At 34.9% G+C, this 24,454-nt stretch overlaps 1 protein-coding gene across 1 annotated transcript in view; it reads left to right on the top strand.

Moving 5' to 3' along the window:
- Positions 1 to 323: 323 nt before the first annotated feature.
- LOC113505109 (homeobox protein SIX2-like) overlaps positions 324 to 24,454 on the top strand; it is a 30,677-nt gene continuing 6,546 nt past the window's right edge. The window contains exons 1-6 of the mRNA XM_026887634.1: positions 324 to 989; positions 9,027 to 9,688; positions 16,682 to 16,892; positions 17,288 to 17,415; positions 17,831 to 17,935; positions 19,041 to 19,099. Of these exons, the coding sequence (XP_026743435.1) occupies positions 9,584 to 9,688; positions 16,682 to 16,892; positions 17,288 to 17,415; positions 17,831 to 17,935; positions 19,041 to 19,099 (608 nt within the window). The 5' untranslated portion in view covers positions 324 to 989; positions 9,027 to 9,583. The remainder of the gene's footprint in view (positions 990 to 9,026; positions 9,689 to 16,681; positions 16,893 to 17,287; positions 17,416 to 17,830; positions 17,936 to 19,040; positions 19,100 to 24,454) is intronic.

The following is a 24,454-nucleotide window of genomic DNA, read 5'->3' as shown; positions in this document are numbered from 1 at the left end:
GTTAGATATTGGTAGAATATAAACAGACAACTTCTATGTTAAGAGCTTTCAGCTTCTACTATTCGTCTCTACAATTAAATCTAGCTGCTGCTGAAAAATCTTTTATCGCTGATATTAACGAAAAGCATCATATTATATCAATATTTTCATCACGAATTTCTCGATTGTTTTTCCAAAGTTTCAGACTCATAATAATAGTACCTAAACTCTGTCTAGACTAGTATATATTTTAAGCGTGTTAATAATTATATTAAACGCTAAACACTGGCCGTTTATTTTCACATTATAAAACGCAGACGGCACAAAAGAAAACATTTACAAAAGGATCGCCCACACTCTGTTAAATTCAAATTTAGAACCCAAGCGACTAATTGACCGCGAAAGTCCTACTTTCTTTATACCAGTTACATCACTACGCACCGGATGATTTAATAACGTCAGCTGAACGGGCCAAGCATTTCACGTATTGTGGGACGGTAAAAATATCCACAGTATTCCACGCAAATTGGTAACCGGTGATAGTCAAGAATCCGCCTACATAACAAACACAATTGTTTCACGAAACTGAAAAATGGCGAACCTACACACCGACCAATAGGAGGCGTTACCCTTCGACGGCTCAAAACAACCCTATTGGTCGTTTCGATCTCTTTAATTCACGTCGACCAATGGGAGGGCCGAACGGAAGTTCAAGTCAAACCAGTTCCATTTTAGCGATCGTCCGACGCGCACGCGTTTCAAATTTGGTATTGTCGGCATTTAAAAATTTTCGAATTTCGAACTGATTTCGTGTTACATGCCAGTGTGTTTATCGCGGGGATGTTTTGTGTTCGATTTGTAGATTCGTAACGGTTTCGTCAGTTCTGAGTTTTAAATCGTAAATAGGTTGTGTTTCGTCATTGGTGGGGGTATTATTTTTAGCATTTAGCTTGTTAAAGCTGTTGTTGGTGTGATGTGAGACGGATCTTAATTTAGCGGTGTACATGAGTGTGAGTATGCCACGGCCTGTCTTCCTTATTTTTAAGCTCGCCCGCCGACGGCAAGCGTGTTTGTTTAATGCTATTTTTTCATATAAAGACTTTTTGTGTAAACTTTTTCTTTATTTGTGAAGAGCCATCGATTTCGGTACATATTAGCTTATAATTGGTTTCGTACTCGTTGATAGTACGTGTAAAGCGGCTAATAGGTCTAATGTCAATAGATATAGCGCATCTCTATTAGTTAAACACCTATTATAAAAATAAATAATGATCAAAAACCATGAAAATGATTTTTACAATAACTAATAACCATAAATATCTACATTAAAATACAGATCATAATACAAATTGTAATACAATAACAACAAAACAACAAATTGTATACATGAAAAAGATTATTTTATTAGAAATCCTAAGATTTAAATTTATTATTACAAAAATAACTTAGAATTAACTGCCACACAAATACACAAAAACCTACATTCTCAAACTCTGTACCCAACCCTACAAAAAAAGTTACTTCAAATAAAAAAGAAAAACAAGAGCGCATTTCAAAATTAGAACGCATATAACTTCCGCTGTTAATACCTCATTCGTTAAACAAAGGGGTTTATTTTCTGAATGGTAACATTTGAGATAATTTTGGGCCTTAATGTTTCATACATAATTGATTACTAAGACATTAGTGTTAGTACATTTGTTATAATTGAGAGATACTTAAATAAAACCAAGCCGTATGCACAGTACAGATTTGTTTATGACAAAAGTTTATTGACGGGAAAGACAACACATTTTAATATTGTCATTTTTTTTAAGTCGTAACAGAACTCTTACAAAAATATGGAACAGACAGAACAACCATAACATGTAGTTAAACTGATGTGAGAAAAAAATAAGAACACTTATTAGGTAAAGTCACAAGAGCAATTGAAAAGAAAGCTTTTGCCTAATTTCCTTATTAATAATCAATTGCTTGATTGCTGGCTTGATAATCATAAACACCGAGTAAGTGGACCAAAAGGATTTAGTTGGATATCATAGATGTGAGATAAATGATGAGATATTTGTTATTGTTTTCTATAATAATATTGTAAACGAAAGGACAGCGTGCTGCTGGGGAGTTTGTTGCGCCGTTTCTTCTCTCACAGCATAAGCACTTAGGAAGCGGTGAAGGGTGGGCGAAACTGGGTGCTGTGCAATGTAATCTGACCTTCAAAAAGTGCTACTTAATAGCACAATTTGAATGAATGACATTTGATTTTGATGAAGAATAATAAAAGATGAATGGAACAAGCATTCATAAAATAAAGAGGATGATTTTTTTAAGAACTGTTGCAAATACCTATCTCTGATGGGCAAAGCAACTGGAAGGCGAGAAATAAGTCGTGGCTTCGTAAAATTCCGGAGTTAAAGGATTTTGAGAGCAACATAATCACTCAGACTTTTCAAAATAGGACAGTTGCAGCTGTTGAACGTCAACTAGGCATGGCCGACAGGGTCCACAGATATTAATCCATATGATTAACAATCGCGAACCCTGTACAAGATGTTCATAAATTGTCGAGAGATCATTAAGCATTGAAACACGCGCACTTCATCTTGTAAAGCGGAACTGTTTGTGGATGCAGAGGAAATACAGCAGTTGGTAGTCAACCTTCATGAATTGAAGAGGAACTTAAAGAAGATATTACTTACAATAAGGACCTTATTCCTGTAAAAAAAAGGACCAGACTGGAGATAAAAGCGTTGGTAATCATGATGTTGAGAATTACTGTTTCCATAGTCTAAAGTCTTCGCGTTTTAGATTATTTTACAAGAAATAATTTCATGGACAATTATTCAGTGTCTGTTACACCATTTATCAATGTTATGAGTTTGGCAGAGAGATGTTCTAGGTCAATCTAGGTCTTGTTATCACTTCCGAGGTGCACGCGCTTAAACCGAGACGAAAACAAGTTATAAATGCTAACCGGAAAATCAAACCCCAACATAATATGACGCAACCTCTAAAAAATCTAACCAACAATTATAAAATCAACATTTTATCAAATATTTACATACGAGAACCCAAAAATTGATCGAAATCTCTCAAAAACCAACAAACCCGAGATTTTATTGGGCAATTAATTAAATTTTTCAATAATATTATCCCTAAAACATATGTTACGAATGTTCCCAAGTTTATTATGGAGCTAAGGCCGTAAGTCGTGGTGTAATATGGTCCTACACGGTCATTAATTAACCCCCTACGGGCTTACGAACATAAAAGTACAATTTTATGTGCCTCTGATAAAATCAGGGTCCCAATTGAGTTAGGCATTTTGACGTATCAAATTGTTCTTTTAATTGATAGTTTTGTCAAATGGGAGAAAGTTATATAAATTTTAAAGGGTTTTTAATAAGTATTAGTTGTAATCACGTTTGTGTAGTCTCATTTAATCGTTTTGAAGTTCGTTTTTCGTATAATGGCCGCTCGTTCGGTGCATGTCAATATTGAATGAGTGTTGGTTTGTTCTGGCCCATTATTTGAGGCTAACGATCACTTTTCTGGTTTTGTGTGCTTTATTAGAGATTAAGGACCTTAATTTATATGAGTTTGTGTACTTAGAGATGTTAGAACGGATTTGTTGTGTGGGAATTGATCAGACTAAGGGGTTGTAGTGATTGCGGGAGACTCGCCAGTCCGATGATGGAGTAAAGGTATCTGGCTCGAACTGGATGACAAAGGCGGAGGACTGGGTGTTGGCACAACTTGGAGGAGGCCTATGTCCAGCAGTGGCTTGTTATAATAGGATGCGTTTATTAATTGGTTGAAGTAAGAAGTTTTGATATCATTTGATAACATTTGATAACATTACTATTTTGAGAAGCTCTACCACCACTGTATATTGACGTGTAGTAAACATTGTAAATTTAAAATACATCTTGCAAAATAGGTAAAAATGGGCCCTTTACTTGTGCTTTAACTGCAACTTGACTCAGCAGTGAAATCATTTGATTAAAATGATAATATTCCAAAATCAGAGACAGCAGAATTTAAGCCACATTGTACAAAAAATTGTTTAAGCTTCTTAAGTTCTTTCTTTGCGTCATTTAGGCCTACAACAATACATGACATGTTCACTCAATGCCCTTTATGAAAAGGAGTCAAATATAATGTAAATGGTGTATTTAACAAAGGTCCATTCACACGTATTTATTGGGATCGCCCAACTAGTTGAAGTCCCAACTGGAGTACTTAATCATGTTTTGATGCGCGGAATAATTTCGGTTCTTCTAGTTTTCCGCCTACTAAAATTACATTTTGGTGACAGTTATACTTTCAATAACCAATGGAAGATTCGAATCACTTAATTAAATTAAGTCAGATCAATAAAAAAGCATTTAAAACTTTAATGTTTGATACAAAGATCATTATCTATAAATATTAACTTCCTGACTCATTCCGAAACACAACTAATTTGGATAGAAGCCAGAAAAATGCTCTAGGCTTACTTTTAGGCACTTAATTAGTCTAGGATAAATATATTGCTAGACTGACGTCTGTCTGTCTGTACCTACTCACTAAAAACAAGCTTTACAATACATAAACTGTACGCTATACATATTTATAAATAAATGCGGACAACATCACATACATTGTTCTGAACCCAAAGTAAGTTGCTAAAGCACTTGTGTTATGGTTATGGAATTCATATACAACGGAGGTACCACAAACACCCAGACCCGAAAAATGTAGGAATATGAATTTTTATATTGACCCGACCGGGGATCGAACCCGGGACCTCAGGACTGGCGACACCTTGAAACCGTCATCATTTATACCTTGCAGTTTAATTGTGAAGGAGGAGATCAAATTATTTTCTGGTTATACTCTAAATGGGACAAAAAAGCGAGAACAGGAAAGAGTTTGGCCTAAAAACTCCACATTTTGGGGCCAAGACCTTAATTGTACCTACATGTAAGATGTAATAAGTTTTGGGTTCCTGGGCTTCTTCATATTGACTTCTAGAGCGTTGACAGGCTTTTTTTTATCATAAAATGGAAACCTGTTACTGGCAATAGTTGTTACGGTTATACATTTGTTGGTGGCTGAAAAATTTTGTTCACTTTTTGTCCGGAACCCTCAGTGTCGCTAGTCCGACTTCCGATTGACTGGTTTTTATCATCACGTTTATGCCTTGTTTTGAGCTAAAAGAATAATACAAAAATTGAGGCTTATAACAAAATCCTCCAAGTTTCCAATTCAGTTTCACCATGTTCTTGAATAATTGTCTGTCTCTTCTATCCACCTTATAATGACCAAGGCGACATGATTCTAAAAGGATACTTAAAATTGAAATAAGGTTTTGTATTCCGCTACAAAGAAAACCATCAACGCAAAGAAATAACTTTCTAAATACAATACCAAGGTATAAAATAAATACAGATCGATCTTAAACTTAAACAAATAGATCGAATCCCCTTAAAACGCACCTGAATAGCCAATTAATTAATTCAAACATTTAATCACCCCGATTATCGGTCACAACAGTATTTTATCAGTCTTCAAATCGCTCATGATACTTACAACCGCGTAATTGGAATATCGAAAAATCAAATCGCTAAATAGTGCTGTGATTTGTTCGGCCATCGCGGAGTGGCAAAATATCGATAAATCTTGTGTTTTACAGCTGGTGTTGTGCGATAAGGATCGGGGACGCCACGTGGGGTAATAGTGATGTGGCTAGGGATGTCGATAAACGTTATTAATGTAAAATATTGTTTAGTGGCGCCTACAGAACTGGTAAGGGAATGTTAATTGGACGATTATAGTTTTATCGTATGCGCAGCCGTCACGTCTCTAGCACTGTGTAGGTATTTCTCGCATATTTTATTTGCAAGTTAAATAACTTGAATACTTGTATCTGGTCTCCATTTTTTTTTGCTTGGTGTTTCGAGATAAGGAATCTGTTTTGTGTTTAATAAGTTAATTTCATACAAAAATTCGTGTTATTGAGATTCTAATCGCCATGTTTTTGATCAAAGATAAAATTTTGCCAAAATTTATACCTATGACAGTCGAATAACATAATTAGGAAAACGACATAATTTTTCAGACATATTTAAGTAGAAAAATAGGCAAATGAGAATTTCGAAGTATCTGAGTTGATGAATAGAATCATTTGGAAGACATCCAAATATTTTACAATGTAAATAACAAAACGCAACCTAAATTTCTTCAATGATTCTAAATTTAATTTATTTTCAGAAACCTGTTTGTCTCAACACACTCCGATTTGACGTTTAGAGTTCTTTTTATGAAGTGACCTTATTACGAATATACTTTTTTATTACTTTTTGATGACATTTAATATTTTGCTAAGAAAACGAGTATTGGTAACATTAAAACGGCTATGAATAGAACTGGTACCAAATACATAGTTTTGAACTTAAATAAAATAGTTACTTGGGTAAAAGATGCAAAAACATAAGAATCCTTAAAAAGAGTTTTTATTTCATGAAGCTCAATAAAATAAACTTGTATTTGAACTAAAGTTAGCAATAAACTAAATGACACATTTAATTCTTGCACGTCAAGTGTAAAACAAATAAAAATAATATATATCGATAATGAATGCACATCACTGGGGAGCCGTCAACTCCATATATCAAGCAGGCCTCCCCTGCGATGGTGTCGATGATAAAAATTACTTAAAACACCAAACATTTAACTTCATGCCCCCAGGCGACCCTTCGCCATCTCCCTCACACATAACTCCAACTGTAAGACGAAAAGAGATGGCAACACACCTGTCTTTTGTCTCCTAAAGAGTATTTTAGGCTGTGTAACAGAATTTTGGATTGTTTTATAAAATCTCTGTACTAAATCTCTTGTTGTCTTCTCCAAGAATCTTTGTAATACTTCAAAGTACGTGAGGTTATTTTTTTTTGGTGATAAAAATATGGAAAATTGATGATACGGACCCATTCCATAGATTCTTGCTTTTGATTCGAATATAAAGTTGAATTAATGTTTTTGAGTTTAGTTTTTTGAAAGTTGTCAGACTGTAAATTATTTTCAAATGGGTGATCCTTTAGTATTATTTATGTTTAGAACAAAGTGAGATGTAGACTTTTTGTTTTCAGAGGTATTTGATAATCAAAAGAGTTAAGGATAGATGGACAGGCTTACTTTAAAATACGATATTCAAAACATTTGATGAGACTGAAAACCAACCTCTACATACTTTGGGAAAAATTAACGCAAAACTAATATTATTTTTAGGAGTTGAGTTGAGTGAAATTAATTTGACCTAGTAGCCTCATGCCTACAGCATGATAGGACACAGTTCCTATAAGAATGCCAACCACTAGCTTTTGATTGCAACAGCGGAAAAGGGACACCATTCGGCGCCGGGTAGAGCACGATCTCGCTTCAACAGCGGAAAAAATATTGCTTTAAGAGATGGTGATGGACCCCCTAGAATAGGATGGATGAAGAGCAAGAGACAGAGGATATAATATGACATAAAATCAAAAATGTTTTTATTACTTGTAGACCTGAAACATTGGCTTATTGAAGAGATTACAGGACTAGCGACTTTAACTTCGCAATTCCAAAATTTAGTGCCTCTAAGTGTGCGGTACTAAAATTACATCCCCATGGAGAAGAATCGACAAGAACTTCATAGAACCTATGAAACAAGGGAGGCCTATTCCCAGCTGTGGGTTATTCAAGGCTTGTGATGATGAACAATAAAAGACACTCTGATAGCCCTGAATAACACAACCATATAAACAATCAACGCTTCGGTTGACCTGTGTCCACTCTGTTGGGTGGCGAGGACACTCACAACTAATGTGGCTTTCTATTGGAAAATAAATTAGAAGAAAATAGGTTCAGCAGATCCTGAGATTACGAAGTCACAAATTGACACACTATACCTTTTTGTAATATTAGTATAGACAAGTGTTAATTTTAATATATTTCGGGTAACTGTCTGTTATTAATACCAATAGTAATTAATTTTAGGAAGACAATATATTATTTACATGTTCAAATAAAAAAGTACGAAAAACACCAAATATTTTGCCTCTGTATGGATATTGATACTATAAGCGTAACAAATTTTGGATTTCAATACATAAAATAATGAATATATAGAATAAAATCGTACAAATGTTACTGCGGCCCAAAAATTTCGTTTAAAACCTTGTTGTTCGAAACCTCTAATCTCAAAAACGACTCGTCTGAAAGAAGTACAGTTTGCACTGATACACATTACAACTTACTATTTCAATATACATATTACAAATTTCACGTTACGAGTGGTCGTTTCATTGAAATCTTTTACAGAAAATTGAGTTAGAATAAACTTCTTGCATCATATTTTTCTCCTGACGACATCACCTTGTTATCCATTAATAAGTTTAAACTAAGTAGACCTTACCTAGAAGTCTAGTAGGACGCTGGAGTCGATTCCTATCTGACTACCCTGAGAAGATATGTCCTCGTCGCTTTTATCCTATTTTTCTTTACCATTGATGAAAATGGGATTGACTAAATCGCACAATCTGATAATCAGTCCATCCGCAACTATTAACTGCATTCAGTCGGAAGATCCCAATGTAGCTTGGGAAAAGCTAGGCAAAGAAAAGTATAGTGTAGTACGACCCGTTGTTTCAGACAAGACTTCGCGGGACATAACAAAACCAATCAACTTTCTTCCTTGTCAAATATTGCAACAGTGTGTTTGTTAATAACATAATTACCTAAATTCTTAAATAAATACCTCTATTCTGTTTGAAGTAATTTTTATTAAAATATACAATTAAAGTTTAAAAATTCATCAAAAATCATTAAGGTTTTTTTATGATTTAAATGTTAATTTGACATTAATTCAAAACCTCATAATCACAAAAATATACATGACGCACCGACAAACGGTGACGAATACTTTGACAGTATATTAAAATAATTAATTAAGTATGCCAAGGTTTTCATTAAATTATTTTTACACAAACTGTATTAATTAATTAAAATTTTCGTGTTTATTGTTACAGGTGAAGGCAGCACACGTCTGCAGAAATTAAAATAAAATGAAAAAGAAGAGAAAACCAATGATACAGTGAAAATAATAAATTATAATAAAATATTAAGGAAACGCATTTAGTCATAATAATATTTAAAAACACAAGTATCGTGTGAACGGACCTTGGCCAGGCAGAGACTGGAAATTAAAAAAAGAAAAAATTTGTCTGTACATACAACTCACTCGTATTTAAAAACAAACTTTAGGCCATTTTGGAAATCGAAACACAAATAAGTAATCGACGTTTAAAAGGTGATCGTTTTTGTTTAAACATTTCTGGGACTGCCGCCTTTTTATGTTTATTTACCGTTTAAAGTATTTTCGAAAAACAGTGGACGGTCAAACACTCGATTTTTAAACGGACTGATATTCTCGTGAGCTTACAAATAAGAAAAAAAGTGGTAACGCGGGAAAGTGTGTGACGTTAAACTTTGACTTTATCTGTGGTGGATTCCCGCCATTAGTGTTGTGTTTTCGCTGAAATTCGTGTGAAATCGTGTCAAAGTGGCTGGGGACGAGCATTTGGACATGTTGGGGGGCCCGGAGTGGGGGCAGCGGGAGGCCAGCCCCCCCAGGGACGCTCCCCTGCCGAGCTTTGGCTTCACACAGGAGCAAGTGGCCTGCGTATGCGAGGTAAACTATTGTTTGATAATAGTCTTAATTCAATAAATACTTTTTTCTTGTTTGGCTGTATGAGTTGTTACCTCTGCCTTTTTGACTCAACTATAATGGCGGCTTAGTGTCATGTTAAAATCTTCGAATACGATTTGTGATCCTTTAACTTTAAAATGGCAAATGTATGGAGATAAAAAGTCAAAAGAACGTGACTTATCAAAACAAAATGTATTTGTTGTGTTTTTCATAGGCCTTTAATTTTACGTTGCTTAGCCTATGTCCTTTCTCAGGCTTTAGACTACCTTTGCACCAAATTTCATTCCAATCGGTTCAGTAGTTTTTGCGTGAAAGCGCAGACAGACAGTTTTAGTTCTTCAATATTGGTATGGATAGGATTTTTATGTAAACCGTAATTTTTTGTGGACTTATATTTTGTGACTAAGTATCCTGGAAATGTCATTTAGCCCCGTACCTCTCGTTCTTTTTACGAAGTTAGTTTTAAAAGTGTTAAAACCATACGTCACTCACCCTATTCTGCTATATACAACTAATGAATGAACGACAGTTGGATTCAATTTGAAATTATTCCCATTCTCTTAAGCATTACGCCAACATAATAATTGAAAATTCATTTTATTGACCTTGAGTGTTACACCGTTTACTAAATTTCCAATTTTCTGTTGGAAAAATGTATAAAGGAATACGAAAATTGTCGTTTTGAGACAATTTCGCTATTTACAACGGCCGATGAATGAATGAAATTTGGCTTAAAATGACAATTTTTGTGTTTCTCTTAACCATTTTTCTACACAACAATGGGAAATTCAATGCAGGACGGTACACTCAAGGTCAATACAATTAACTTTCAATTATTGTATTGGCAAAACACTTAAGAGAATAGGAATAATTTTAAATTTAATCCAATTGCCATTCATTCATAGGGCATTGTAAATAGCAGAATTGGGGCCCTGGTCGATTGTAGTAACATCCGCCGTTCCTGTTTACCTAAGGCATCACAAACTCCATTTTATTGCGCTCTCGGACATTAATATCCCGTCGGAAAGTATTTTAAGATTGTTTGCCGGGACATTTATTGTTAGTACTCAATTCCGAGAATTGTTTTCGATGGTTTTCGTGTTTTGCGTAGGAAATTAGATGAATTGTCGTTGAGGATGTAAATAGTTCCATTTTTAAAGGGTTGCCAAAAAATTCAAGTTATTATTAAGTTTTTTTAATTATATCCAGATGAATCTACGTATCTTAATAAAAATTCAGCTATGCTATATAAAGTAATTCTACTTAAAGGATCCGTACCCAAAGAGTAAAAACGGAACTTAATCACTAAGGCTCCGAGTTTTTGTCTGTCCCTCTATCACTAGGCATCACATGAACCGTGACCGTCTGATCGTTTAATCCTAGCCCTTTAATAGATCAGGCACACGTACTACCTTTGCCGATTAAAAATATTTTTTTTTTCTGCCTAGGCTGAAAAAAAAGCTTTTTTTTTGCATTGGAATCAAAGTACTCGAAATGACATACCAAACGAGTCTAAACTCGATGACATTTTTAGCTTAGCTCCTATTGATCTTCCAACTTCAGCATCAGATTAGCTCTATGTCATAATATTGTATTGCTACTTGCTACGCAATATCCACATTATACTGTCAAAATTTCAGCTCAATCTGAAAACCGGGAAGTGGATCAAATTCAACTTGATGACAGATATACAGAAAGACAAAAAAACTAGTGAATTTAAATAAGAACTTGTGAAAATAAAATGGCGTCCACACAAAACAAAACACACTCTTGATTACACAAAAACATTTTGTTTACTTTGCTTCAACAATGTTTAATAGTCCTTACAATGTATCGGACTTGCATTGCAAACATTCCAAGATCTATAAACTTAGGTCCAAATATAGCAGAATAAGCGTAAAAGTCCACGCCACGATAATTCGCAACGAATAACTACGATATTCAACCTTATTCGTCTAGTTCAAAGTCGCTTTTCGTGTGACAGATTAGAAATTTCTGCGTTACGGTATACCATATAAGTTTTGCTAACAATTACCTCAAAATTCAACCTTACTGTTAGATTTTAAGGTCTGTTTTATTTTCAAACTGTTAAAACTTGTATGCTGAACTGTACTTTAAAGTTATAATTATAGATGTTTACAAATATTGTCGTATCCGGTGCAGTAGACTTATTTATAATCTAAAGGATATTGAGACGAATTTACGCCTTAAATTGCAAATCTTCAAATTGCTTTATTAAATGTGGCCAATTAAAAAAACAACTCATGAAGACAACTAAAGTTTGACTGGTGACTTGGCTCATGATCAAGGCGTATTGGGTCCGAAACTAGTCGTTCTAGGGCAAGACTTTCCCAGTCATCATCACCTGCCTAGTTACTACATTTTTAGTCATGGAATGAAAGGTAGAAGGGTTTTACCATGATACTTGCCTCTTCCTTGTTGGTGGGTTAGTAAGCCTACTGAATTTGGCTATCGTTGCCTCTTCCAGAACAATCCTTGTTCAGTTGTCTTCCCATGTTGATGCCAACGTCGTTGTTATTATCAAACTTGACGTTGAGCCCAAAGTAAATCCTACTGATAGTACCAAACACGAAAGTTTGTATGTCATTGTATTGGATGTTTGTTTCTCTTTCACGCAAAAACCCCTGAACGGATTTAGATGAAACTTGGTACACAGATAGCTTATAACCGGGATAAACAAAAAGGATAGTTTTTATCATCAATTCGCACTACGAAAATTACTATAACTCTCCTTTTCTATGTTTTATTTAAATGTATCTTTTTTTCTCTCTTAAATGTATAATTTTGTTAAGTTTAGTGTTACTTTTATCTAAATCACAATTACTGGTGATACTACAATTGTTTCGAAATACGTCCTCGGTCCAGCATTCTCTAAATCCGAAGTCACTGGACTTGAACACGTAGCTCTGTTTATTTTTTTTTCTAAGTATTTTTGACAAAGGGTACTTTCTTTCGTTTTGGCTGATAAAGTTTTGCATAGGTCGAGTGCATGAGTTTGTTTTTGTTGAGGTAAGGTGACTAATTTAGTTTAATGTTTGGTCTTCATTTTTTGAGTACAAACGGAACCCTACTACCAAAGCTCCTAGTCTGTCCGTCCGTCAATGACTAGGCTGTATTTCATGAGTCTGTATTGTTAGATAGTTTTAATTTTCCGATATTTTATGTTGCTGCTACAGGAATAAATAATACAAAATTAAAATCGAAGTAAAGCAACATTTAGGGCAGACTGATTCATGCTCTAAATGTACACCAGAGGTATTCTAAAACCACGGTACATAAAGAGGAAGAAGAAGTGTCATTTAGATCACGTGGCGTGGACGAAATGTCCAATTTTGTACGTCTTCGTTTAACATTTTATCTGTTCGCACCCTTAAAATTATAAGGCTAACTCCAAGACTTATTATTCTCCAAAAAACAAGGCATTATTTTAAATGTTTTACATATGACAGTCGACATAAATCCGGACGTTAATCCAGACTAAAGACCAACAATACACACTGCTACCCACATATAGATAGAGAGATAATAATCGATGCACCAAAAGCCTAGAGGTTAGCCAAAACAAACAGTAACCTTGGCGACAGGGCTTCTGGAAGGATATCCTGTTTCATAGGGCGTGGCGGAGATAGGGGCTGCCGACAGCCTGCCAGCCAATGGGATGCCGACACGTAATTTAATTTGAGAGAAAGCGTTGATGTAGGTATGGAAATATGGATGGGTTCGGTTTTGAAGCTGTGGTCCTGGTACCGAGATCTTGTTGTACTTTTTGTATTGGGGTAATTGAATTGTAGTGTTGATGAAACTTTTAGTAGATGGTTATGAAGAAGCGATTGCTTATTCCCAATTTCATGTTACGCGTAGTGGTAAAAAGGATTGGTTAAAAAAAGGTTTAAAATAGTTTAGCGATTTTTATTAAATTGTATATAAATGTAATAAACAACCAAGTTGCAAGTCTATCATACACAATTTCAAAACTGCTAGTTAGAAATTAAAAAAAAAATATCGATTCCCGCACCAAGGAATTTTATCCTTGTGTCGCGAGAAGAGGGAGACAACCAAACTCAGCACATGCATTTGTGGATCACCCAAACCCTTGTCTTATGCGAGGATCGCGTCTAACCTTAAAAAACTTTTCTATTACAACATTCTCATTGCTTTTGCTTGAAGCTTGTTTGGCATCATAAAATACTTCAATTCATTGTCCAATGCAAGAACTATATAAAAGTACTTAATTATGCAATTTCAACACTTGTTTCAATCAGGATGTTCAACTAGCAACACCCATAAGTAATATAAACAATATATAAAATTCAGTTAACGCTTTTAAACTGCATCTCAAATTGGACGACCAGCACTCACTGTCAAAATTCATAAACAGCTACATTTCATTTCGTCAATAACCAGCGTTGTCATGGCATCATACAAATTGAACGGGACCAACCCCCTAATGGTCCGGGTATCGGTTACAGTAATTTGCGAGACGCCCGGCGGTATAATGAGATTCGGGGGATCGTAATTATGCGTTATAGTGGATTAGGATGGTTATCCACGAGTACTTGTTAGACCATCATTGCTGATTTTTAAAGAAAATTTTAGGATACCGTATCCGAAGGGATAGAAAAAAAAAGAAAAATATCGTTTTTATTTTTGTTTCGTTGTCACTTTTAAAACGTTACAGAATTGACTCTAGGTGCACGGTTTGAAAATGTCATTGTTATAGAGAAAGAAGAAACTTCATAAGTTACTTTTTTATAAATAAACTAGCTGTTGCCCGCGACTTCGTCCCCGTGGGTAGAAGATTATAAGTTATAATTTATTTATACCCGCCCTGTTTTTTTCACATTTTCCATTGTATCTTTGCTCCTATTAGTCGCAGCGTAATGGTTTATAGCCTAAAGCCTTCCTCAATGAATGGTCTATTCAACACAAAAAGAATTTTTCAATTTGGACCTGAGATTAGCGCGTTCAAACAAACAAACAAACAATCAAACAAACAAACTCTTCAGCTTTATATATTAGTATAGATGTATAGACAGTACACCTTGTACGTTATTGTTTATATGCAAGAACAGTGTGAAATAGCCAAATGGTAAAAACAAAACGGTATGCTAATATTAAGAGACAAGGTACTCGGTCACCTGCCCTAATAGCTAGGCAGTTGGAATTTATACAGACTGTCTTACTGGCTGATTTAAAGAACAGGAAATATGATACGGTTTTCATTTGCCTTGAAATAGCTGTCATTTGAGGATCTAACACCACGTCTTAAAGTAATATTATAATGGTTGAAGAACCGTGACAGCGCAACACACGGCATAGAACGGCCTCTTTCTTCCAAATCCGCAAACTACTTTCGGACATGGCGGTAGACATCGTCAAATAAAAAAAAAATGCAATAGTTTTCCTTTGAGTCAAATTGCAATTCTTGCTGAAATTTGAAGTACGTTCGGTGAGTAACAAATGTTTGCCAGTTAGGGGATAGAGAAGTGATAATTATGCGTTTCTTCGGATTACGGCTTTCCCGGTTAGTTGTCAGTATAATAGGTGGTATTTGTGCTACTAATAGGTGTAAGTACTAGTAATTGGTGCTAATAGGCATGTGGATAAGGGGCTGCTTGGGGAAGTGGTAATACCACGTAAGTAGTCACACACGAGTATTATTAATATTAAAGACACTTCTGATTATTTTATTATTACCTTAGTTTGACTCGTTTCAACTGTACGTTTTTATTGAAACAACTTTGGTGAAGCTGATTTATAATTATTTATTTAATAACGGTTTACTCACGCGTATATATCGCGGTTGCCACATGAGCTGAAAGATACTGTTTTGTTTTGGTGTTCAATTCAATGTAATAGCGGGATTTTTGCTGGGATATGATTGCGAATAAAAATAGTCTGTCTAAAAGTATGAGTCCACATTCAATGCTCTATACTAACAAACTCTCTAAAGCACAGTCAATTTCGTAGTTACAACTGACAAGCATAAACGGACAAACATGCTAACCTATCCTTCACAGTTCTAACCCTCCTTATGGTCTGTAGTAGAGAAAACAAAACTTTACGCGCTCTCGGTGCGCTCTTAATCTTAACCAAAACAATTTAGCTTTTCAAAAAGCAGAGTTTTAAAGTTTGAACTACAAAAACTGCTCGATAATCTACAAAAAATTGGCAAGGATAGTGCAGTATTGATTTAAACAAGGTATTTGTTTAGGGAACCACCGGATGTGAGTGCATATGTGCGGTGCTTCGTCCTGGACAAACATTGGTATTTGTGACCACCCCTGCTTCCAAGGGTTGGCTATAACGCTTATTAAACGACTTTAAAGGAGGAGTGTTCTTTAAAAATGTAATGTTTATGAGATAAAATTCGCTCGCTTATAAGGATAAATACCAGATTACTTCCTACCTACTGGATTTTAGAAAGGTGAAAGGATCGTTTGTTTTTTTTAGCGCGCTTATACTCATTCAGTCGAAAAAAATCATTCAGTGATAGAGCCCATTTATTAAGGAGGGCTACAGGTTACATCTTCACGTTATGATTAATAGGGGCAGTCTAACAAAGCAGTAATGATATATTATGTTACAAAAATGGGGAAATTTAAATTCCTTACTTAAGTATATCATCATAACTACGGGGACGAAGTCGCGCGCAACAACTAATATTTGAATACATAGATAGTCGATTTTTGAAGGCGATGTAGGAGTTTAGTTGTTGTGTCGCGAGGGTTTCACAAGTATTCAAGTCACATACACACAGTCACCAAGACTCAGCATCCATATCGATCAAAACCGTGACATCTCTTGCTCATTGAATTTCTCCTCCACATTTCACTTACGAGTAAAAGAGATAGCATCACTGTCTCAGTCTCGTCTGCCAAATAAGCGATCTCTTCTACTCTTCCTTTGGTAAGGAAACCAGTCTAACCATACCTTCTCTTCTTTGTTCCCCAGGTGCTCCAACAAGCTGGTAACATCGAAAGGCTCGGCCGGTTCCTATGGTCCCTGCCGGCGTGCGAGCGACTTCACGCGCACGAATCAGTCCTCAAGGCCAAGGCCATGGTGGCCTTCCACAGAGGGAACTTCAAGGAGTTGTACAGGCTGCTGGAGTCACACACCTTCAGTCCACATAACCATCCGAAGCTGCAAAGCTTGTGGTTGAAAGGTGAGATTATTTGTGTTATATATGAGCATTGTATGAATTTGTATGTTAAGGTTTTGTGTTAATAAACTTTATTTTATTTTTCGTACGGTTGATCAACCTTGAAACTGGGATGATCATAAAAACGGCTGGAACGATTTCAATGAAATATTTATAAATTTAAAAACTTTGGTTTTGAGATTTTTTTACTCTAATCATTTTTCTTCTAAAGCTAACTTAAACAGTTTATGCTAAATCAATTAAAATCTTATACAGCGACATATCTGTGTATAACACGAGTCTTTAAGAACCACCTTCTCTAAGATCGCAACAAATTATCACTTCATCAAAACCAGACGAGATATTTTTTTCATTTTCATGAAACGTAATTTCGACTCTATATTTTCTTTCCTACCCAGCACACTATATGGAAGCCGAACGGTTAAGAGGCAGGCCGCTTGGAGCTGTCGGCAAATACCGCGTGCGGCGCAAGTTCCCACTGCCCAGGACTATTTGGGATGGAGAGGAGACCTCCTATTGTTTTAAAGTAAGTTAACAGAGATGCTACGATTTTCAGGTCTTTTTTTCCATTATAGATATAATAATAAGACATTCAAAAACTGCTACTCTGTAGGCTATCTTCTATTAATGAATTTTGATTTCTAATGTGGTATAGGTCACCACGTCGAAATTCATTATTAGTGCGATTAGTGCGACAGCTATTAATATTGTGTGTCACAAAAAGTCTTGATGTAATTCTTGGTGGTTGTGTATGTTACTTAGATGTGAGGCCACCCGCGGCATAAGTACAAAATTCCTTACCGAGAGTAAATTTCCTTAAAGAAAAAAAGATTGTAACCTAAAATTGCCACCTACTTATTTAAACATCCACAATTTCAATCTACAGTAGTAAGTAGTGCATTTAATCCTTATTCATATTAACCCCTATATCTGTTGTCCAGGAAAAATCCCGGTCCGTTCTTCGAGACTGGTACCTGCACAACCCTTATCCATCACCACGGGAGAAAAGAGAACTAGCAGAGACCACAGGACTCACTACTGTACAGGTATGTATACGAAGGTATCAAACCTTAATTATCTTTTTTGCAAAAGTTAAATCATCAAATGACTCCTTTCGCTTTGAGTTAGCGGGAGTGTCAGACTCCTTCTGACTAAAATTCACCTATGTTCTTAACTTTGCTTTTCGTGGGCCATAGTAACCCTTTTGGACAATCCTGCTATCCCGGCAGGCATCAGCCGTAATGGGTTCCAAAGAGGCATGAAGCCTGAAAGCCAGAAAGAAATGGATTTTATGTAAGACTTTTAACCGCAATTTCGGACTCGCAGGAGTAATCAAATGCTATTGTAAATAAAATTGTCCGCAATGACAGGAAAGTCAACTAATTTGCTTTAGTTTCTTTTTGCGACATATTTTTTTCTGAAATACAATAGATATTGTTTCTAAAATAAATACTGCCTAAGTTACTTGTTACACCATCAGCTATAACTAACTAACAATCATGACCAACAAATACAACCGAAACACTTAAGATAAGTGTCCCAGGATAATTATTAATTATCCTCAAAACCAATCGGGTTAAAACAGAAAAAGAAAATATAAGAAACCATGGAAATTTTCTCTCGATCAGTTCACTCCTGTCTACCCCCATAGCATAACAGTCGTGATACAACGCACCTACAGCTACAGGCCGGTCTCTTGCGGTTGCCGCAACCCGACACCCACTTCCTCAAACTTAGGCCGATCGAGTTACCACTATAATTAATATAAACCTACTTGGTATTATTATATTTTTATTTTGCGTTCCGTTCTGAAAAACATTGATCTGTGGTACTTTTTGTTCCTGTACTCCTGGTATATAGAAATCAATTATTAGATGGATGTCCATTCACCATCATCATCCTAGCCTTTTCCCAACTATGTTGGGGACTGCTTCTAGGCTAACCGGATTCAGACTCCGATTCCGAGGAAAAAATAGCATGATCATGTCATTTTTTTACCGACTGCAAATAGGAGGCGGTTGCCAATTTGTCTGTTTTTTATTTCTTTATGTGAGCTACCTCAGAACTTCAGTTGTGCATGAAAGTGCCAACTACACAACAAATTTTTGAGGTCAACAAAACATTTACGTTAAAATGTTCTATTTTTTGCAGGTTTCAAATTGGTTCAAAAATAGAAGACAAAGGGATAGACAAGCTGAACATAAGGATAGGTGAGTTCATTTCTATTCTTCATTTTGTTTTTTTTTCTTGAAAAAAAAAACTGGTTTGTCTCGAAAATATTTCTCCTGCCAGTGAAATCCTGAAAATTTTGATCTCCTGAGAAATTAAAATACGTTTCTTTTTTTTAATAACAATGAAGAAATCATAAGAATACGCTTTGCTACATCAACAGACCTTTAGATAAGTTACATTTCTTTCAGCGGTAATGAGTCGAAAATCACGACACTTGTCAAAAACTTTTTGACAAGTGTACTTTCTACTCTATTTCTAATCTGATACGGTGTAAAATTGTCTGGGCCGCTGAGTACAAACTCAGCTTAACAAAAATTTCGCTTAGGTTTCAATAAATTGTTATTTAAATAGCTCTACATATCGTATGACTTGCATTTCGTTGACACATCACTATATTATGTTTCAACATTCACTTTATTCAGGTTTAGGTGTTTTTAGGTTACATTTTTGCAAACATAGGCAATACAGAGTACACGATGTATGAGTAATGTAGTTAGAAACATGTGTTGTCAAATCACGTTTTACGAAATAATTATCGAAAAGATTTTCTTCTTTATTGGGCAAAAACTTTCAAACATTTTTTTCTCTCTTCACTATATCGGCTTAATTGCCTACATGAAACATCTCTGGAGTCTGAATTTTATCTAACTAGATGTCGATTATAGCTGCAAAAACATTATCTCCTTTTAACGAAGTCGTAGAAGTAACCTTTGTGTTAATCCAAGATCTTATTGTTGGTCCGCCGGCAAAGGTTACCCGCTCAAAAAACAAACTCTGATCAGTTTTTGGAATGAAAGTAGCATAGATGCTGGATTAACACATAGGCTTTTCAACTGCGGGTAAAACCACAGGGCGTATTTAGTTCTTATCATATAATCAGTGCCCTTGGTTCGAACCTCGCGTAGAACAAGCATTTGTGTGATCCACGAATACTTGTTCTGAGTCTAGTCTTTGTGCAAGTGACTTGAATGTTTGAGAAAGAAAGACAAGGATTAAATTCCTTAATGCGGGAGTCGATATAGAAAAAATATATTAGTTTTCAACACACCCTTGACCATATTTCGGGCGGTCGGATCCTGGAGTCTGCGCCAGTGGCCCGAAACAGATGCGACTAAGATGAACGCGAGATAACAACAGATTATACACACCGATAACTTTGCTAGATTGTATTTAAAGCAATCATCGCCGGCTGTGTTTAATAGAAATGAAATGGTTTCAAACTTTTTGGAATATGTTCTTTTTTTTTTAATGTTTTTTTTTCGAATTGACCCATGGATATAGGATGCAAGCAAATGGAACAGACGTTTTGTCATTACTACTGTATTAATACTGCATTAAATAAAAAGTGAAAATTATCTTGATTATGCATTTTGTTAAAATTGACTTTACTCCAAAGTCGGTATTTAAAAAAAGCAGAATTCACAATTATACTAATACACAATAATGCGTAGGGTTCTTACTTCAGGGCTGCAAATAAACCTAAAATGACTGTAACATATTGGCATGAAAGTCAAATTTGAAGTTCTCAGATGTCAATTTGAGATTAAAGGCCGACTTTTCAATCATCAGTTTTCTATCTGAAGAATAAATATGGCCGTTTATTTTCTATACAAAAGCTGTCGAAACGTCAAACATATTCACACATTATAAAATAGGCAATAAATAAATTACTTAAACCTATAACAACGTTTGAAATCTCGCTTGTGATATTTAATATGAACCTGAAAACTAGACTTTATAATAATAATAATGCTCTGTGCTATTACGTAGATCTCAGTACTCGTACATTTCATCACCTATTTTATATTTCCCAATTTATTCTTCCGAAAGCCAACAATACATAGACAACAAAGGGGAGTACATCATACACGTTTGCTTATCCATTTGGCTGGCTACGAAACCTGATACCCCACAGTCCAACCCTGGATAAACGAAAACCAAACCAAAATACACCTTATAACTACAGTTTAAAGTTCATAATTGAGTGAACTGTAAAATATAGTACGGCCAACGGTTACTTTATATAAATTCGAAATTAGAATATCGTGGTTTGAATATTCGAATTTTTGCGTTCGAATTTCGGTCGTTAAATTAATTGGAGTATTCTGTTGAGGTTATACCTACGTTGAAATATTTAGATTTTGTATCATTTTGCGTATTTAACGACTTTTAAATTGCAACGTACATCCTTTTGAACACGTTTTGTAAAGAAAAACAAGTCTTAAATACAAAAGAGTAGAATAATTTCCTTCTCAACTCCTTAGGTGGACGATTGTAAGGAAAAAAATGAAAATATAATAGGTATTGTTAGGCTAGGGCACACAAGAGATTTGAAGGAATTCACATCAAAAAGTATCGTGTATTTCAGTAACAATTTGAAGTGCAATCATTAGACACGAAAAATATCCTAAAATAATCTGACTAGATTTCAATGAACCTGTTTTAAGGTACAGCTCCCATTGACAAAGTGATTCCCGTTAAAATCAGTTGGGATCCTGTACAGCTGTATGATGAGACCAAAATCTATTTCAATAAAGTCAATAAAACAGATTATAACACCCAAACACATACCCTTGAGGATATCCAAGTTACAATAACGTTGTATGTAGTGGGTAATATTCTCCAGGGTAAGGTAAATAGGGAAGTGTGAGTAACGATCCCTTATGGCCAATTTGGGGGCTTAAAAATCGAAGTAGTCCGTCAGACACATTTGCGAAAAATATTGAATACGAATCCTTCATTTTATGACATCGTTCAAAAGGTAGGAATATTAAAATCACTTAGGTCATGAAATGTATGGTACGTGACGTCACATGAAGTTTTATCAGCATCTAGTATTTTTTTGGAATATATATGAAATACGGACTAAACAGATTTTTTTGTCGAACACTCTATAATTCCAGATTCACCAGATTGCATTGTTAGACACAGGCGTCTTCCCATATAGGGAAGGTTTGAGCATTGATCGCCATGCTAGCTGACTGCGGGTTTTCGATTGCATATGCCAATATTTGGAATCCAGGTTTCCTCACGATGTTTTCCTTCACCATTTGTCAGTGGTGTCTTCAAGTAGAGTTACTTTTTAAATTATACCGTTAAACAGTTAATGCTCTTAACTGACTACGATTTGTAGAACTGTTATTAATTTATTCTTAATTTTCTTAACTACTGATTGATTCTGATTGGTCTTTAAGACTTACAACCGTACCAATCACAGTACCTAGAGAGATTAGATGATGAGATGAACTAATTGAAAAAGATGAAAAAAGTACACGTTTTCTTAAAGCAACTCTGCCTGCCCGTCCGACACTAGACTTTATCTCAAAAACTGTGATAGCCGGGGAGATTTCAACTCCCGCAATGGATATTGTGCTTTCATTCATCTCTGGAACTCGTCATCTCAGTATATATTTATTTACTTCCTATATTAATATCATCTCCCACACAATCCATCTTCCTCATTTTCTTTTCTTCTCCTCATTTATACCTTACCTTTTTCAAAATATATACAAAAATAAACACATACGTTAAAATTCAATCAATTAACAAGTAATGAACGTCATTATCGCCATATTTATCACTTAAAACAGCTAAAACACACTCCCTAATGAATAAAACTCAAACATCATCTGACTTTGCCCAGCTGTGGGATTCTATCTATATTGGATACCATCCAATGACGTATCACGTTGTAGAGCGAGACCGCAATATACGTTGGAAAGGGACGGACATATGTAACCTGACACCGTCACATCTGCGGTCTAAAAGCGAACAGGGACGGACTTGGGGTATTGTTGTAATCTTTTTAGTTTTAAATCGAGATAAGGTAGTCAGCTGTTTGCACCAAACGTTATACTGTTTTGTTGATTAATTTAATATGTGATGATATTGGTATCTCGTTAATAGTAGAGTGAAATAAATGATGATTGTAGCAAAAAACTTTATTTATGTATCTACTCAATTGTATGTTTTCGTAATTTTTTGTAGTACATTTTATCATGTATGAGAGCATGAGAGCATGTAATGAGACTAAGAAGATTTCAAGTAATGTCACATTTAAAACTGGAATAATTTACTATAAATCACTATTTTCATCGTCTAAAAAAATTAATTATGTAAAAAAAAGTGAGTGCTTTTTACCAAGTAGCACTTTTTGGTGAACATTTTTGATTGTACCTTTAACAATATAGAATCCTAGTCCCTTCCCTGTAAATAGGGCTTAGACCTACATTTAGTAATTGCAGAACGAGATTAGTCTAGACTTGCAATATAACAGAAATGATTGGCATTGCCGGCTTGTCTAGCTCTTTGATAACAATGGGAGTAGTAGAATCAAAATGGAGGCATTTTTGTAGTTTCAAAATAAAAATAATGGTAATGTTTGCTAGTAGCGAGTAATTTTTAAAAATTCCTTTTTTATAACCGTTGTTCTATTGCAGAAGGTGAAAAACGGCTAGATTGATTTGGTCATAAAATACGCAAGCAAGCTGAATCATGGAAAAACGCCATTAAATAAAAAAACTAAAGTTATTCATTGAAATAAGGCTACTAAGCAGCATTTTGAATAAAATAGTCGATTGTCATTCATTGTATCCCGGCCACCATCACAATTAAAATCAAAATGATTTTATTTTTCTAGTAGGCCGTATAAGGCGTTTAAAGGACGTTACATTGCAAATGCAATGACTCTAGTTGCGTTCCAAAATGTCAAAGAAAAATTGACAAGATACTCTATATTATAATCTAACTCATTGTTCATTGCCTTAATTGTCATAATATAATACCATTAACATCAACGTTATACATACTTATTTGACTGTAAGAACAGTAGTGAAAGCTAAAAAAAAACACAATTAAAAGTAAAGATAGACGAATCCAAAAAAAAACACTTCAAAAGTATTATATTACCAAACAAAATAAGCAGTTTTTCGAAGTTTCAAACAAAAAGGTCTAATACCTTAAATCCTGTTCGTATTTAATCAAGTGGAAGCTCTCGGCTGAATGGATAAGCGACCTGGATCTTTGCCGACTTAAAAAAAGAAACGATCTTTATAATCTGTGGCGAGTACAATGGGGCTTTGTCTTGGCGCGAACTTTTGTAGTCAGTTTAAAGACTTTTTGTTTTTAAACTACATTTTCGACTTTGAATAATTATATTTATAAAATAAACACAAAATTTAAGCTGTTAATTGTTCGATACGATATTTTTTATTTGATAAGTTGTCTTTCCATAGTTTATTTCATATTTTCAAGCATTTTCCATCACTAGAAGTTGCCGAAACTGATTTGAAAACAACATTTCTGTATTTTTTTTACTTTCTGTTCGTTGTTTC

Source organism: Trichoplusia ni, chromosome 24, assembly GCF_003590095.1.
Source record: "Trichoplusia ni isolate ovarian cell line Hi5 chromosome 24, tn1, whole genome shotgun sequence".
Lineage (NCBI taxonomy): Eukaryota > Metazoa > Arthropoda > Insecta > Lepidoptera > Noctuidae > Trichoplusia > Trichoplusia ni.
Note: the sequence above shows the minus strand (reverse complement) of the source record. Positions and strands in the feature narration are given on the sequence as shown.